The sequence below is a fragment of the Echeneis naucrates genome, chromosome 18 (genome assembly GCF_900963305.1).
Source record: "Echeneis naucrates chromosome 18, fEcheNa1.1, whole genome shotgun sequence".
Lineage (NCBI taxonomy): Eukaryota > Metazoa > Chordata > Actinopteri > Carangiformes > Echeneidae > Echeneis > Echeneis naucrates.
The window spans coordinates 7,647,966-7,667,088 of NC_042528.1; the positions used below are offsets into that span (position 1 = coordinate 7,647,966).

General features: G+C 42.0%; 1 protein-coding gene across 2 annotated transcripts in view; it reads right to left on the reverse strand.

The window, feature by feature from the left end:
- Positions 1-3,909: 3,909 nt before the first annotated feature.
- The window catches only part of ppargc1a (peroxisome proliferator-activated receptor gamma, coactivator 1 alpha), a 37,023-nt gene continuing 21,809 nt past the window's right edge, over positions 3,910-19,123 (reverse strand). For both annotated transcript variants that reach the window (XM_029526341.1, XM_029526340.1), the window contains exons 8-13: positions 14,698-15,934; positions 12,903-12,995; positions 11,476-11,596; positions 9,515-9,636; positions 8,995-9,146; positions 3,910-6,575 (exon numbers count right to left, since the gene is read on the reverse strand). In XM_029526341.1, the coding sequence (XP_029382201.1) occupies positions 6,472-6,575; positions 8,995-9,146; positions 9,515-9,636; positions 11,476-11,596; positions 12,903-12,995; positions 14,698-15,934 (1,829 nt within the window). In that variant the 3' untranslated portion in view covers positions 3,910-6,471. The remainder of the gene's footprint in view (positions 6,576-8,994; positions 9,147-9,514; positions 9,637-11,475; positions 11,597-12,902; positions 12,996-14,697; positions 15,935-19,123) is intronic.

Genomic DNA, 19,123 nt, shown 5'->3' on the forward strand with positions numbered 1-19,123 from the left:
AAGCAAAAAGACTCACTGAGTTAAAGAATGATGCCCGTGGTTCAGGGTTTTATTTCTGTATAAATTAAAGCGAAAGTCACTTTATAATTCAAGTCACATGCTACTTTTTTGTTTGTATTACATGATGTTCTTAATCCAGCCACTAACAGACTGTAAATGATCTCTTTGTACGAGGGAAAGAAGCATATTTAATTTGTCAGTATTTTGAATGAAGTCATTACCTACTGAAGTCATGGAAATTATGTTAATTGTTACTGATGCTACTCCATGATCACTAAATAATTACCAATGAGATGCTGTTCATATCATCACATTTACACGTTTGGTCTCTACAATGGCTCGTTAATGATGGCACCATTATGTGGGGCAAGACAAGCAAGTCTCACTCCCTGCACAGTCAGAGTGTGGACATGGGAGGACAGAGCGTCTGCAAAGTGCCACCAGTTTATCCTCAAGAGTGCCATTGCAGCCACATCACGTCAAATACATTGTCTCTTTCCCTCTCCCTGCATATTCCTTTTTTGGTCAGGTGACACTTACACAGGCAAAGTCCAAGCATTTACATCCGGAGCCCTAATGCTCCCTGTCAGCTGCCTGTCCCCGCGGTCACGCTGGAGATTCATCTTTCTGCTGATGTCCCTCCTGTGTGGCAGAGAGTTGCCAGCCCCAGCAATCTTGAAGGCCTGCTGTGGCCTCCAGGCAGAAGAAACAGGTAAACCTGAGTGTGTTGAGGCAATGTGGATCTATTAATACATGATCAAAAAACCAAATTACCAAATGATTGCCTTCTGGTTCTGATTCCTATGCTAATCCATCAACAAAATCTATATGAGCACACACATGAATATACACATCATTACAGACACGAAAACACTGGAATCTTTTAGGTTTCCCTTTTTTGTTGTTCTAATTAATACGCCACGTCTTGGGCACACTCGAGGTAATTAACATTGTTTTTTGCCAGCAACACACAGCAGATGGTGATTGAAAATAGAGGGATGAGTCGCTCAATCAACCACCATTTGTCTGTAGCCATTAATTATCTAGCGAAGAATACATCCAGTCCCCAAAGTTGATAGTTTGAGGGGAAGAAGAATACTGTCCTTCTGTTCCTCATTACTCTTTAACAGCAGAAACTGCTGAAACTAGAATGCCAGATAGGGAGATTGCGATTTTAATAGCACTGTCATTATCTTCCCCCATAAGGTGGCAGACGATAGCAGGCTTGTGGGAAAAAAATTACGCTAACATAGAAGCAATTCAATGAATAGAAGCCAAGTGACATCTAGGGCTTCATTGTGTTTGGATTCATCAAAGAAGTATTCTAGATATGTCTTGGACAAGATGCACAGTTTCAATGAAGACAATGCGTCCAGAAACCACCACAGGACGTTTATTTTTCTCACAATCTATTGAGAGTGATCAGATCTCTGACCACTGCGAGATTGCACCGCAGACCATGTGACAGGATTTTGCCTGCAGTTATAACGTTATCATGGCATCATTAGGTTTAAAAAATACACCTTCTTTCTCAAGTCGTGCAGGAGTGCTGAGTTCTGCCTGGCAACACAATAGTGCTTGACATTCGGCTGATATGAAATCAACAAGAGGGACAGAGAGAAAGAGAGAGAGAAAGAAAAAAGAAGTTTGGAGAATTCAGCAAAGAGAAACCTTGAAAGGACACTGGAGGCAAGAACTTGGTGACATAGCATCACATCCTGGCATCTCCACTTTGATGTTGTTTTGTCATCACCAGCAGCTCCCTAATCCTTCGTCTTTGGCACACTATAATCTTGTTTTTATTCTCCCTGCCAGCCTTGTAGTCAGACATAATCAGTGTCACCAAACTTTAATTATTGTGATAGAATAAGAGATAAATGTTGTTGTTTCAATGTCAGTTGTTATTTCATTGATATGGAAGAGAAATTTGTACTCTTGATGCGTCTCATGTTAAACTGAAAATGAAAAAAGTGTTCTTGATTGTAAATTACCAGTAGGATTGCTCATGTTCCACCCCATAGGCTTTAATTAACTAGTCTCAGTAATCTAATCTTATTATCGAAGATTGGCTTTTTTCCACACCCTGACCTGCTTACATGATACTGAGACAGGCAGGACCATGAGAAAAATACAGTTGTGGGATGATTTCCTCACATCAGAGCTGCCAGAAATCTGCAGCATTTCATTTTGAAATTGTTCTTGATTGCTTGGTCACCAAAACACAAGCCATTGAGACTTGTTGGAAACAAAGATAGCATGTTCAGGATTTCAACTGCATGCAACACAGCAGCTGCAGCCAGCTTCCAAATAAAATAGAGAGCTACATAACAACAGTGTTTGTCCCACAGAGAGCTTGGTCCCATCAAACCCCATTATCTCCAAGGCTACCACTTACTTCCAACTGGAGTAGAGATAGCTGCTTATCTGCTGGTTAATAATAAAAAAGACACATAACAGATAAAAAAAAGCCATCCTATCATGACGGAAAGGGAGAGGTGGGAGAAAAGAAAGCCAACAGGGAGAGGAGAGATTTCCAGGGACAGTTTCATTCTGTGGAAAGGGCAAGGAGAAGGAGACCTCCCGCTGAAATGCGGCAGCCAAGCTGAAATGAAAGCTGGCCGCTCTCTTCTCCGGGGCTAAACAGCGGCCTTAATAAAAAACACAATCAGACCCCCAACCTTAAAGTTTAATGCACATTCTTCCCATATTTCTCTTTGCACCAGTGGGAAAAAAAGAGATGTGGTGGAAGCTCCTGGTGTGATCCCAGCTCCCAGGCTAAGATGCGTGTGTGTGTGTGTGTGTCTGTGTGTGTGTGTGTAAAAAAGGGGGGTTAGAGTCTTAATGAAGCCCTACTGAATATCAAGCACACCATCAACTCACTATTGCTCTCCATTGTGTTAATGAAATTGTTCCCCCTAACTTTTTAATTAACTTGCAGACTCATGGTGTGGAGTCAAGTTGTGGACACAGACAAAGACTACAGTGTTATCTCCCAGGTGATATGAATATCAAAGAGGGAGGCTTCTCTGAATTAAGCTGTGTTTCTTTATTAGGGGAGAAACTTCTGAGAGGGACAGGTGTGTTAAGGATGGGCTCATGTCATTTCTCCTTCTTCAGTCAGCTTTCACTTACCACTTTGATATATATGCACAGGAGAGAGGGATGATGAATGTATTTTGAATCCTCATTAACAACCAGCATTTGATTTCATAACTTTTAAATCTACTTTTTAGGATGTTTGTTTGCTTGATGGTAATCAGAGTGAGCACAAATAATAATCACAGTACTTAGTGAAAATGAAACAACACTGTCTGATCAAGGGATCTCCATCACAAGGAAAGGAAGATTGTGGTGAAGCCAGAAATGAAAGGATTTTTTTTTCAAACACATTTCCCTTTATTGGCATGGTGAGGCTGATGAAAATTGCACATAAAAAATAAAATTCACAAGAAAGTCATACAATAGGTAGAACCACAAAGGCATTGGTAAGGACTTGGCAGAAGGCAACGTGGATAGGACACAAACTGGTAACAACCCAAAGCAACCCTCCTTCCCCTCCCCCCTCACACACACCCACACACATCAGCACTTCCAGAAATGCACACAAACCTGACTAAAATCACAAGCTCACACACATACATACGTTTGCTCAAATACATATTGTCCTTCCAAAAGAAACATGATTACCCAACAAACATTTAAGCAGTGGCAAAGTCCTCATAAGTCACATTATTAAAAAGTCTGCCACAGTTGAAATTTGAACCATAAGGTGTTATAATATATTGCTACTCTAGGCAATTTACAAAGCATTTTTTATTACAATGATTAAAGCCACATCTATCAAATGGGACACGACACCATTACCCAAACGCTATACAGACAGCAAAAAGTAAAACAATGTCATTAATAAACACAGGTAAAGGTTGTTTTTTTTTTTTTTTTTTTTTTTTTAATCCTTCCTTCACCAATTTTTGCCGCTTTGCATCATAAAAATTAGCTCTTTCTTATCTCCACAGTCAAACTCAGTGAAAGGAAGCCTGTGATCAGCAATGTTTTCCTGTGAAAGATTTTTTTTTTCCTGTGGTAGAAGCTGGTTCTGTCATTACTTGGCTCGAGCTCGAAACGGGATATTAATTGAACCAGAAACCGCAAGGTTACCTTTTATGTCATGTCGACAGTGCTGTGATATCTGGACTGTGAGTGGGGGGTGGGGGTGGTGGTGGGTGAATGGGACGGCATGCGATACATTGTTGAGTAGTTTTCTCTAGGCTGATTGAATGTCATTTAAAAATCTGCCTGTAAAGACAGCTGAGAGGCAGATATGGTATACACTGTGATGACATTCTGTTATAGCCATGCACTACACAACAAACAGGTTCAACTCCACACATTTTTACACACGGGATGGAATTTAGAGTCAGTCACGTTTGCACAGATGTCACAAGGTAATGCGTGCAATACAATCACATAGATTCAGTTACATCTTTAAAGGGAAGAGCAGGAAGTGTGGGTGGGGACATTCAAGTGTTTAGAGCACAAGGTAACGTGGCGATGAAATGCTAAGATACAGGAATGGAGTCATCCTAACTACCAGCGACTGGGTAATGGGTCAAGTCCAAAATTCACACAACAGTAGGAGCTAAAATACAAGTCTGAAAAATAATTTATTGCTTTTTATATAGTTTTTTTTTCTGTCATTTATATTATTATTATTGTTATTATTAATTATCTCGTAATTATTGTGAATAATATTAGTAGCATCATTGTATATATATATACGTTTTGTACATCAAATACAAGATCTTTAAAAAATTCACGAAAAGTAAATTGTAAACTTCTGTTTGGCATTCACATAATCAAGCGTGAGTGGAGCAATGACAACAAGTGTTCGTGGTGATACAACACAATTCCTGCAAAATCATTTTATTGCTTCATGTTCTGCTTCTGTGTGGAAAGAAAAACAGTGACGAGCTGCAGATCTGACTAATGGCAGGGAAAGAAATCATTGAAATGATGAGGGGGTTGGCTGCTGGAGTGATTAGCTGAATGTTCTGATTGTTTCGGAAAGGCATAGAAGGTAATATTATCCCCACCAAACCATTTATTGTACACCCTGTCTAGTGATTACAAGTTAAATAACACAAATCGAAGGACAACATAAATAAGCAAATAAATTTCATGAGGTACACCATGTAAAATGGAGTCCATAAATATTTTTGATTCTAATATTAAAATAAATAGATAAATATAGGTTTGGACTGATTGAAAAGATATGAATGCATTTTCTCTCTCACTGAAGGTAATCAAAAGGAGAACCATACAAAGCAATGAAATCAAACTGAGTTATATATATATATATATATATAGATATGTCTATATATCTATATATATATAGATATATAGATATATATATATCTATATATCTATATAAATATATGTATATACTGATTGCTTCGGAAATAATTAATAAAAAATGGGGTACTTTTTTTACAATCATGAAAAACACGTTAAAAATGCATTTACACTGGTTGTATAAGCAAAAAACACTGATTGAGAAACTTTATAAACAGAGAAAACTATACATGGTTGACTGTTTTTCACCAACAAAATAACTTAAAAAAGGACGTTTGTTCACATGCTCCCTCAAAATGAGCAGTCGGACACATCTTTTGTTCTTTTTTACAATCATATCATGTCTTCTGAACATCATGTAGGTGTACAATATGTTTTACAGTATTGTAATTACTACAGATCGACATTCTGGATTAAGAAATTTTCTTCTCATTTTTAAAAAAGGCTGCATTTTACAGTGCATAGCTGTAACAAATAAAGAACTTTATCCGATATGTACATAAAATAAAAATATTCCTTTTTATAGTATTTGTAAATACAGGGCTACATTTCTCCTGAAAATGTAGACAACAATGTTACCTTGAGAATTTTACCTCCAAGATACAATTCCCTTTACTCTTGTTTGTAATGTAACACCAGATCCAAACATCAGATTTCGAAAAAAGGAAAAAAAAAAAATAAAAATAAAAATCAACAGCAAAACAAAAACAAATCTGGCTGAACAAGCTGCATGTTTTCACCTCCTAAGAATTGTGGGCATTGTAGTGCTTGGAGGAAAAAAAAAAAGAAATCTTTTTTTTTTCTTTTTTTTGTGTGTTTTTCTTCTTTCACTGATGGTTGTACAGCAATTGAGTGCACCAAACCTGTGCACCAGGTTCTGAGGGTTCACTGGCTTTCCCAGATTGCAATGTCTCTTCCCAGCTCTTCAGCAGCTATGTTCATGTAAACTTTATTTTTGATATATTCATTTATATTGATATAGGTCTTTCGACTTATTCTTATATACTCTATGACATAGAGTGTAAAACTTCTGGTAGTCTCGTCATCAAAGGAGCGAGAAACAACAGTGAGGTATAAGAAGTCCCTCTTTGTGACAGACAGCAGGTGCCACTGAACTGGTTACCTTCTCAGGCTGCGCTGGGCCTCTCTCAGCAAGCTGTCAAAATCCATGGAGTCATACTTGCTTTTTGTGGAGGCTGGATCAAAGTCGTCCGAATGGGAATCTGAAAGAGAGCGAGCAAGATTTTGCTTGAGTTGTGCAAAGCAGGTTTCTTTGAAACTGCACATATAACAAGACTTTCACCTTTGTATTCTCAGTGGAGTTTCTACGATCAGAGCTCACAGAACATTCTTTTATATAAGCATTGTTCGCTCCTGTCAAGCTCCAGTATTAATCTGATCGTCACTATGCTATGAAGCATAGATGCCCATCTTTCTGAAAAAGAAAACGATTTCTTTTCTGCCTTGGGTAGGCGAGTATCGTGTTGTCAACTCATGACTCATGAGTAACATAAATATTTGACAAAAAATAGTGGAGAATTCACAACTTGGTGGAAAGGTCAGTTTTGAAGATAATAATTTATGAGGTTTAATGTGCTGAACTATTTCGTCACTTGCCACAATTACCACTGGAGATTGAATTTAAATCAAACTGCTACTCCCAACGAGTTCAGATAGTGGAGGAAGGAAAAAATGTTTTCTTCTGCACAGATGTGAAAGCGTACCCATATGTCCTATTTTTCCTGATCAACCTGATAATACATGGAGTATCTTATCTCTGCCAACAGACAGCTTCACAAATGGGGCCCCCAAAGGCCCCAGCAGCACACTCCAAGAGCTTTGAGAAATGGGAATGACCATGGCAGCTAGAAGACGCCAGTCGTGATCTAATGCAATGGCCGAAGGCTAGATTGCGTCACGCTGTGCACCTTGAGGGATGAAAAATATCCCGGTGTTCTACTTAAAACTAATGGACAGTGTCTCAGAAAACAACAAAAGGTAAAAAAAAAAAAAAAAAAAGAAAAAAGATGCAAGCGCCTACAAGATTGAGAAGGGAAAGAGGGTGGGGGGTAAGGACTGGGTTAGATGCCACACTATTATAAGATTCTCCTTTCCTCTCAATCTCTTCATCCTGTGCTATCAGTATGGGGCTGACCAAAATAGCCTGTTACTGACAAAGAGGCAGTCAAATGAAGGCCTTTCCATTTCAGTGGACTGATTAGTCAATCTACCATAATGTCTAACCTCAAGGCTTTAGGATTAGCAACTGTTCTCTGTGGGTCAATTTTTCATTATGTCTTCTCTTAAAAAGCTGATGGCTTCAAATGTATGTTTGGAAATTTAGAGTGATTGCTTCATCTATTGAGGAGAGAGGTGTTATTCCAACTGATCCATTGACCCTCTTGTGGCTTTGCTTTATTTATTTCTGACCTTACATTCTGCTGGTAAATACATGTTAGAGGAAAACTGGCTGCAGATCTAAGAGTCAATACCTCTCTTATATGTCATCAAATGGATGAGACGATCTTTTGTGGCTTGCAACACCTAACATAATGAGGCTTGTCTCACTGAAGTGTCAATATGGCTGCTCAATTACTGCCACCTTTATTATTGTGCAGCTACAGAAGAAAAGAAAGACTCTTCACGTGTCAAAAAGGGCATCATATCAAATGAAAAAGCCTTGATTTTACCGATGGCTTGAATTATTTATAAAATGCCTCATTTAGCTTTCAGATGCAGTCATTTCAGAGCAGTTCTCCATCTGAGGTAAGAACATAGGACCCATATGGAAGCTGCATATATATGGTGCTTCAGCTAAATGTGTACACACACTTTTCCTGTAACAAATCATTTTCGTTTGAAAAATTCTGCTACACTGCTGTCAGCCATGATCCCTGACCTCTGAAGAAAGGCAGCAGATATACGAAAGTAGCTATGCTGCCACCACGGTCCCTCCCTCGATGTAAATGATTAGTTCCTATGTGCCACATCGGGGCTGGAGTGCCGTAACAGCTGGCAACGTACACAATCTCACTCAGGAGAGAGGAGGGGCTGCTGGGACTTAACCTTGCTCCCTCCATGTTCTTCCTTGCCTCATCTCTTTCCTTGTCTTTGTTCTACCATGCCTTTCTCCTCTTAATTTTCCTTCTACTCCTCCTCCGTCTTCTCCATGCTCTGAAAGTGATTCCCACACCCACATAGCATATGAAAACATACCTTGTGCACAGCTGCTCACATGCACTTAAGGAAAATCTTTCTCCCTAAATGTCTTGTTTTTCATATCAACATTGTAGAATAAAAGCATCTCCTTCATATGAGTCATGGAGTCTGCCTCCCTTCTCTGAAGACGTGACCAGGAGGGAGGAAATGGAGCTCTATTCTCTGCATGCTCACAGACTGACCTTTGAACTCTTTTTGCCCTTTTGAGTCACAGATGCCTGACGGACAAATTCAAGACTGTGAGAGTCAGATGGGTTTCCTTTGATCTAAAGCATCACTCAAGTCTCTCCCTTTTATTTTGCTGCCTTATCCCCTCTCCAGCTTTCCTCTTTTCCTCTTTAGACCGACAGTTCTTTCAGCTACGCACATGTAGTGCTTGACTGCAAGTGGGGATGACGCAGAGAACAACAAAGTTACACTTACCCAAGTCTGTGTAATGTGATTTGCAGAATTGCTTTTGTCCACCAAAGCACAGCTCGAACTGAGGCTCGTTTGACCTGCGTAAGGTGTGTCCGTTCTCAAGGGCAGCAAAGGCGTCACAAGTGTAGCGGTATGTGATGAAGCCAAAATTGTCCCTGGTCAAGAATAGAAAATGATACGTCAGAGTGTTGCTGTGGGGCAACAATAACTGAACAGGGGGCCTTGTCTTAGATGACGATCATGCTATTTATATGCAAAAGAGAATCAATAAATGTGAATCTTTGGGGCCCTGTAGGCTGAGGAATAGATAAATCAGGAGACACCCCGTACAAAAGCTCTGCCTTTGTATTATACCTTAAACACTCACTTCAGCAATTAACTACAGCTTCGTCTGTTGCATGAAGTTATTATTATTATCGCTGGCAGAAATGCCCAAATGAATATCGATTATAGCTCCACGCTTATACCAGGCTACTATATAGATGCAGAAGTACACGTGCACTGAGTGTCCTGCAGCCCTTACCCATCGTCCCTCAAGTTCACGGCACAATCTTCAATTTCGCCAAAGACTTCAAAGCGGCGCTTCAGCTCCGTCCGGGTGCAGTTGGACCTCAGTCGTCCCACATACACCACCCGTCTCTCCTCCTGCTCGTTAAGAAGAAAGACAGTTCAGAAGGAGGAGATTAAATCGGGGAGTGTGTTATTCCTTTTTCCCTCTCTTTCTTCATTGGGCCCTAATGAATTGGTTTTGATCACTCCTGTGGATACTATGGCTGACTTTGGGCCCCTGATTTTGTCCCTCTTCTTTCCGCCTGTCTGTTGTGTTCCTCTGTGATTGGTTCAGCTTGCTTCCTCTTATCTGATAGACTTGCAGTTTGGAGGCACCTTCAATCTGCCTTAGCACCACAATTCCTCTTTCTCTCTGCAACTCATCAACTGAGGCAGTGATTTTTATCAAATCTTAAGTTTAAGGCTGCGTCTTCTTTTGTGAAGTCTAAAAATAAAGCTGTGGGGTGACTCGGCCAGCCTTTTTCTTTTCTTTCTTTCTTTCCATCTTGAGAGTCAAACTTACAATACATAGCAAACGATGCAGAATTTGTTTACTGAGGGGTCTGTAGAAATCATAAGGATATTCATATCTAACAGAGATGGAGCATTAAGAGCAGCAGCAGTGAGCCACAGGGCAAAATACATGAATTTCCTTGAACCTCAGAGGACGTGGGGGTCATAGCAGAATAATTTTGGAACAAACTGCACGAGGCTGCAATTATAGCTTTTGAGTAGTTTAATTGCATCTGCTAATCATATAATACAGCAGAAGCCTGGGGCTATAGTGCATCACTAGTATTATTTATTTATTCATTCATTTACTTGCCATTACTGGGACAGGTCCATTGAGGCCTGCTGAAAATTTGAAAGCTGACTTAAGGGCAGTAGTAACACATATGTAAATTAGTTGCCCGGTGCTCAACTCAAAGTTCACCTTTGCACCAATAGACTTATTCAGAGTCACCAAGAAAAAAATCTAAATGAACTAATAGAGGATTTTATATGCCGTTTCTATACTGCTTGCATGCTGTTTGAGACAAAAGAAAGTATTTGCTGAATTAGGGGTTTAGTTGCTGACAAATGATAAAGAGTGGGTCTTCTCTTGATGGCACCCTGAGGCCTGCCTGTGTGTGTGGGTGTGTGAGTGAGTGAGAGCATGAGGAAAAAACAAAATGAGAGAGACGGACAGACACACACGGAGACACTTTCACTTCCCTGGTTTCTCAAATCTTGTTTGACAGCTTGAATTTCACTGCTTATAATTGTTTGTCTCTCCATCTCTGAAAATCTACGCATGCCAAGCCACGTTTGCATTCCTGCATCATTTAAAGTGCGCTTTATCAGCAGGTGGTCATGCTGTGATCTCCCTGGAAACTTGAGTAATTTCAGACAGACATGGAGAGTGGAGACATGAGAGAAAATACGATATTCACTGTATCAGGAGGACTTTTGAAATAGACAAAGAAAAAGGAGAAGAGCTCAAGGGAATCAGTAGCCGTTTCCTTTTTTGTCCTTTTCCCCATCTTATCCTCCTAGTTTCTGTTTTCCACTATTTTAAAATTTTACCCCCTGGTGTGATTAATAAGAGTCGACAGTGTTTCCAGATAACAGAAACGTTAAAAATACACAACCCGGAGATAAAGAGGAAGGGGCTGTCGCCTGAATCATTCAGGAACTCACTTTGTATATATTCTTTCAGCAGAGCAGTGGAGAGACGCTTAGGCACATGGCACTGGGCTGGAGGCTGTCTCATCCTAAATAATGTGTGTGTGTCTGTGGGAGGTTTCTGTGTGTTTGCCAAGATTTGTACATGTGGCACAGCAATGATTGCAAGGGCTCTTTTATCAGCAGCAGCAGGAAAGACATACAGGACAGCAGAGAAAAAAAATTGGGGTGACAGAGGAAATGAGATGGCAGTTGTGTTTGTTGACTCACTATTGCTTTCTGCCTTTGCCTCTCTCTCTGCTCAGCTCTTTCGAACTCCCGCTTTTCGTAGTCCCGACGATACTCCTCCCTCTTCAGCCTCTCATGCTGGTACTCTTCGTAGCTGTCATACCTGTGGAGGATGAGAGACTTGTGTCATCACTTTCCTGCTTGTCCTCTAAAGTCACCCTCACTGTTGATGCTTATGAAGAACAACTACTAGTATTCACCAAGGAGCAGTCACCTATTTCTCACCACTTACAGAGGAAGACAAGATTGCAAAGCAACGGAAATGGACGTGGTAATAAGATGTCTCATTGCCACTGATATGATTACGGAGCCTGCAGGATAGACCCGAGGGAGTGCCGGAGAGCAACGCGGTCGGGGAGCCAGGCAGCTGCAACTGTCAGCACAACTTCACATGTCATTACTTTCTGCTTAGTTAGGGCTTCATCAAGAAGTGCAACTTTCTCCCCCACCCTACACTACCACAAGACGTGTCTGTTAAGTTTTCGACTGATGAGCGACTCTTGGGCTTGTCGGGTGTCATTAGGCACGTGGGTGCCAAATCAGCTTGGAGCGATGAGATGGTGTCAGTCTCTCCCTGTCTCTCTCTCTGCACTGTGTCAGTACTCCTCTGCATATGAAATGGTCCTCTGCAGTGGCTCATGGAAAACTACAGAGGCATTAAGTTGAATAAGCATCATTATACAGCTGGGAGCATCAACTCATGAGTGAAGTATAAACGTGCATCAGTAAGATTTGGGATTCACTTGTCACTCGTCCAATAGAACATGATCAATTCAGCATATTTGCCCTGAATGTGGGGCAGCACAGCAGCAGAGTGGTTAGCACTGTTGCCCCACAACAAGAAGGCTGCAGGTTCAGTTCCCGGGCCCTTTCTGTGCGGAGTTTGCATGTTCTCCCCGTGCTTGCGTGGGTTTCCTCCCACCATCCAGGTTAACTGGTGACTCTAAATTGTCTGTAGTTCTGAGTGTGAGTGTAAGTGGTTTATTGCGTCTGTGTGTTGGCCATGCAATGGACTGGTGACCTGTCCAGGGTGTACCCCGCCCTCGCCCAATGTGAGCTGGGATTGGCGCCAGCACCCCCAGTGACCAGCAAATGGATAAGCTGTAGATGATGAATGAATGAATGGATGAATGCCCTGAATGTTTGTAAAGGGGTCCCTTTGTGGATGGGACAGACTGCATAAAAGCTTCAGTCTTGATGTGTAGAAGGATCTCAGATAAATCTGTCTGCTTCTGAGTGGCGACAAAAAAAGTTCATTTTTCATTTTGACTGTCGCTTCAGCTTCCTTCCGTCATGTTTGGAATTTTGCCAAGCACACATACACATTTGTCACAACTTGAAATATGTGACTTAACAGAGATCTGTCACAAAACAAATTTGAGGTTAAATAATTTATTCAAAATAATCACCTTGGCCTGCGACTGAGAGGAGATTGAGACTGACGGGAGGGGCTCTTGTAAGTCCTGGAGCGAAAAGTGATTGAATCTGTGTTGTGACGAGACCTGAGGGAAAAATGGAAAATGGTATTATAAAGTAGGAAAGCATTGTTTTTTTTTTTACCTAAACCTAGAAGTGATGTACATCTTACAGTGGGAAAGTGTTTCAAAAGGAATGAAACATGCTGTTGATTGCTTCAAAGTTGGGACACCTTGTTTAATTTCTTCTTGACTTTGGAAACCAAATGAACTTCTTTGATATTTGTAATACCCCTTAACATTACTAGAAACGGGGTTAATTCCACATAAAAGCATCCTAGCCTTGTCCTAATCTAACCCAGAGCCACACAAGGCATGCATAACTTTCTGTCCTTTTCACACACCTGAGCATACACCTGCTATCTATGTTGTATGAGGAAGAATGGTTAATAGTGCAGGCCCTGGTGGCCTGACTACAGAGCTTCTGCTCCTGCACTCCTTAAACTCGATGCTTAATTATTGAAATGTTGCTGAAGAAGGCTGAGCTGAATAATGGAAGGAGGTAAGTTTGGGAAGCTCAGTGAACCAAAGGAATGCCAGCATGGAAGGATCTTGTGCTGGGAAACTTGAACACAAAATAAAATGTTTGAGACTTGCATTGTTGATATCCTTTCTATCTTTCCTTGCATCAAAATAAAACAAGCTTCTTGTTCTGTCACTTTCAAATCTCTAATCCTTTTCCAGGACTTTCAGAAGGCCTGTCAGTGTTCAATTCTGTTCAAATGATTTGGTACTGATATTTGAAAATCTCTGAGCAAGTTGGTGTCGTATCAATAATATTGTGATTCTATTACATCTGCTTTGTAAACTGATTTTTAAATAATCTGACAAACTAACTGAGTTGTTGCAGTTGAGTCCTAAGCAGAGGCACTCAATGAACTAGTACTGACAAATTCAATTGGCTCACATCTTTCTCACTAACTTGGTCTGACTCTGTTCTTCCACCAACACAGCCAACAGAAGCCCCTTTGGCTCTGATCAAACAGAAGCATGGGAAATGTAGTTCGCACACACTGCGATGATGATAGGAGTCTCTTTTGAGAGGGGTTTGGAGACTACATTCCCACAGCCTGGATTTGGCTTTCATCTCTCGGGATGTAAAAGAGGAGGGTTTGCCACTCAGTAAAAACAACAGCTGTCGCGTAAAACAATAGCCCTGGCATCAAACAAAAAGCAGAAGCATGCAAGGGAGCGAGCGAGGAGGGGAGCGTTAGGAAGACACTCAAATATAACTCTGTGCCTGGAGATGAAAACTGATACTGTTCACAAGTCCAGCGCCTCTGGCACCTTTCATGTTTTGTTTTTTTCTTTTTGCTCATTATTCATTGCACCATTCAACCAATTTTCTTTCCTCGCTGCCAGTTAAAAAAAAATAAAAAATAAATAAAAGTACCACCTGGTTTAATAAGCAGAAATTGGTTGGCATAACAACTGAAGATAATTTATCTTTGTGCGAGACTTGCCAAATCCAATTTTTGCATTTAGTCCAGGCAAGGCAAAGACTAGTAGGAGGTCAAGAGCACGTGCTAAGCGTCTCCAGGGTCTTTTCTGTTCGACATCAGCTTTGACAACTGATCAAGCCTCTTTTACACTCCTAAGCCGAACCCCCTGCCAGCTCCAAGCCCTATTTAAACTGCATGGGTGGGGAGCAGCCAAGGTTCAGCCAAAAGGAACAGGAGATGTCTCTGTTGGTTTGTGTGTTTTTGTTTATGTGCGAGAGATGATTTACCAGGAAGAGGGGCGTCTGTCAGGTGAGCTGGATAGAGAGCGCCTTCGGTAGTGCCAGGAGGAACTACGGGAGCCAGAGTGGGAACGAGAACGGGAGCGGGACCCGCCGCTGGTCCAGCAGAAGGGCCTGTTTGGAGAGAGGAGAAGGGAGGAAGGTGGGGAGACGGAGCCTCGCGAAGGGGAGTAGCTGGATGGTGGGGAACAGGAGGGAGAGCAGGGGGGGCAGTCAAAGAGTAGGTCCAGAGGGGTGCCCTCCCATGGATAGAGGAAACGACTTTCACGACTCTCACCCAGCTCTAGTTCATCGTGGAAGGGCAGGAATCCTGGATGCAGGTAGCTGGAGCCAGGCAGCCGCTGGGAGTAGTAGTTAACCTCTCCCTCCTGAAGGGACTGAGGGGTTGCAGTCTTGTTTGATTTGCTGCCTGGTTCTCTCTCCTGACCACCCTGACTATAGAGGGCTTGCAAAGGGTGGCCAAAGTGCTTGTTGAGTTCTGCTCGAATTTCTTGGTCGCATAGGAGCTTCCGGCTGGTGGCAGAAAGGTGTTGCTGGTCCCTGTCAATAGTGTCCACTTGTGAAGGGATCTCCGTGGTTTGTGAAAGGGTCTGCTTCCCAAACACGTGGACACAAGCTGCTTCTTCATCAACAGAGGCAAAATTCTGCTGCTTAACCGACGGACCAGATGAAGCTGATGATGGAGAGCAAGAAGATGAAGATGATGAAGAGGATGGTGGCATGGCTGAGTCCTGACATTCGACATGCCTGTCCTCTGTTGTGCCTGTTGTACGCACTGGAGCAGCAGTGGCACCTGAGGTGACTGTCATTTCCGCTGCTGTAGTCATGGTAAGAATGGCTGTGCTGCCGTCCTTCTTAGCGCTAGCTGATGCTTGGCAATAGTCATGGTCACTGTAGCCACGGGGCGCCTCCCGCTTATTGTTGCTAGTGCTGCGATGCTCCCCAAGGCCACCCAACACGATGTGCTGGGTGGCGGAGTGAGGGAGGGCGGTGGACGCTTTGCTCAGCTGGGCATAAAGCTCAGTCTGTTCGGGACCCTTCCTGTTGGGGCCCCCGCCTGAGGCACCTGGGGCCGGGGCCAGAGCGCCGGGGCCCAATTCGCTCAACCTGGCTCTTTTGCATGCCAAAGCTGAGGAGGAACATGAAGACAACTTGGTTTTGAGCGATGCTTTGAAAGGATTCTCTTGACTGGCTTTGTGTGGGGGCGTGGTAGGTGGTGTCAGACCTGCAGAGGGATGAAGAGAGAGAGGTTGGGGTCTGGGCAATAAAATGAAAATGGAATCATGATACAGACCACTTCAAACATCCCCCTCTCCCTCCTCCCCTGACTCATCTATAAACTCCCAGGTCACTTTATGGACAGTAGACATGGATACATGCTTGATTAAAATATTCACTTTCACTTGGCCTAATCCTGATCTCTATTTTATTGCAATCTTGACAGATTAATGTAATGCTTGGTGTAACTTAATATGGTGGTGCTGTAATTTGGACGGCTTGTCAACCTGTTCTTCTCTGACCTTGGAAAGATCCCTTTTCATGAAAAAATAAAATAAAATAAATCAAAACAAAAAACACAAAACCCTGTAGAGGACAAATGTAATGCATCCAGAAAAAAAGGGAAATAAAGTATGTATCAAATCTCTGCCTGCCTCACACAAACATCTGCACTGGACGGCAGCCAATTCATCTGAATCAAACCAAAGACATTTTTTACCGGTCTGAAAGACCAATCACTTCGATGACGGCGTGTACGTTTCAAAACGATCAAGCACCATCTCCTTGAACTCTTAATTTACATGTTAGCCTGCTGATGTTGCCATGGCGAGATGTCTGCTATGTCATAGAAACGGAGAAAGTACTCGCAAATGGGTTGTCATTCTTCTCATATGGCACGTCACTACTGCTTGTGCCCTCCATCCCTCCCACCCCACCATCTACAGATTTACAACCAGACAGATGGCAGTTATATGGGAAGCCCTGAGATGAGCCCACTTTATAGCATTGTTAATGCACCCACACAAACGGCCACCACCATTATTCTCATTCTCTCTTTCCTCCTCTCCCTTCGTCATTTCTTCTCTTCCCGTCTGCCATCTTCCACAGATCAGCCTCTATTTCTCCCTTTTAGTCTGTTGGCATTTTATTCTGTTTCCCTCTTGTACAGAACACAGACACCTCAACCTCCTCTCACTTGAGTCAAACTTAGATACTTTGAAAAACCTATGCTCTCACTTCCTCTCTGCCTTTCTTATAATGCACATCATTCTCTGCCTTACGAGTGAATTGCACCAAATGACAGCTATTAGTATCAAATCCAATGTTAGCGTATGCACTGGAAAGACGGCTTGGAAAAGAGAGTGCAGGAGCCTGATACGTAAAAATAAAAGTTTCTGAAGTCACTCGCTGTGTTTGGAATGTCTGATCCAGTGGATTACCATCCCACTTATAATCAGGATGTGTCTGCAAGTAGGACTGCAAGTCTCCAAACCCCACCGCCCTCCCCTTTCTTACATCTTTCTCTCAGCTCTGATATAGATATATAAATGCATTATGCCCCTGAAATGAGCTACAGAACAGAGAAGGCAGAAAAGGGAGACCGGGTGCTACACGATGCCTGAGGAACTTCTATTTCAACAATGAAGCACCATCTGTCCAAAACAATGTGCATGTGGGGTCATAAACTAGGAGCCATTACAGATAGAAGTGATATAAATCAGAATTAGATAAATATGTGCCTCTCAGTCAATCTTGCTCGTGATGGATGATCCAAAGAAACAAACACCAATCATGCAGTCACCGGAGAAGAAAAAAGAAAAGAAGAAGAAAAACGATGAAGCAAGTGAGCAAGACAGAAAGAAAGAGGAGGGTTTCATAATCTTTTTTTTTCCCTCATCCAGCTGTAAATTGCGAGGAGACCTCAGAGCGAATAACAACTCTGGGCTTAAAGAGTTGATCCGCCAGTAAGCCATGCAAATAGCAACACACAGACCACCCCAGTGTCATGAGATACAGTAATTAAAGACAACATGGCAGCACAGGGTAAATCTATTAGCTTGGCAGAGATTAGGACTGAACAGTCAGATCCCAGGGGGGTCTCACTGCCTGTTGTAGCTTTACTGTACCTCTCTGAGAATTGTCAAGAAAGCATGCAGCCAAGAGGTCAAAAGAAGCTATTACTCAGTATTAAACATAATTTGGTTTGGTACAAGATGTACAGGTCTATGTTCAACTGATAAATACATTTATCTCTCAATGAAACAGTTACTACTGCTACTATGAGTTGTCATAAAGGCATAAAGAAATATGTTGCTGGAAATAGTTGATGGAAAGTTCCATCAGTGAGTCAGTCATCTACCTGCCTTGAAGGTGCAAAGTAGAACCGCCCACCTGGCGAACTTCTATCTGGTTATCAGTAACAGCGCCATAATCTCTATTGTAATGGAATGTTACTCTAAATCTGCAAAGGACATGTAACTCCCTACCCAAAAGCTTTCATCTCTGCTTACTAGGATCTATATCCATCTGTCTCATACAGCACAAGACTCGAAAGCTAATCCCTAAGTAGGAGAGGGGCTCAGTAACCTGGAGCTTTCTGGACTAACAACTTCCCTGCTAATATTCAATCCAAAATTTGCGCAGCACGGTTAAGTCAGGTGAAGGGCTTTATTTGACTGCGCTTGCAAAATGGATGCAGTGGAACAGAACGGACGCACGGATTTGGCCACAGGTCAATAGACTCGCCCACATGCAGTAAAACAGGAAGACATATTAACTGTGCTTGATTGCCCCGGAGCTTAAGCAGCCCTGCTCCTGCCTTTGTTTTAGGTCTCACCAAGCTTCCCCTTTGACCCTTCTGCACTTCAGCCAAGGTCAGAAAGTCAGGGTGAGACCTCCTTGGCTCTGATGTGCCACAAATTTCAGGTACAGAGGGGAGACGTGGGGTATGTGTGAGGACCATTACCCTTGGTGGTAAATGAATACCTGAAGAGGCCAGTGCAACATCACAAAGTGTGAGAGACTAAAGGGCAGCCATTTTGTTTTTATTGACCATAGATGATTAATCTGAGGCAGAAGGGGGGTAATTACTAACATAATTTGCACAGAGCGAGGACAAGTGCCTTGACCCTGCATTTTACAGCTTTCGCTGAGAACCACTTCTTTTCTGCTTGTACTTATCTTGTTGCTGATAGTTTTTCTTCTGATGTAGTTGATTTTAATTCAATGATGCAAAAAGATTGTCAGCGATGAAATGATGAAAAAAAAACAAAACAAAACAGCATCCTGTATGTAAGTTGCATACATTGCAAAACAACTTCAAATTGATCAAAGGCTTTGTATAACTTTCAACTTATAAGAAAAAATGCACATATCACAGAGACAAAACTGAATTAGAAAGGAAAACCAACTCAGA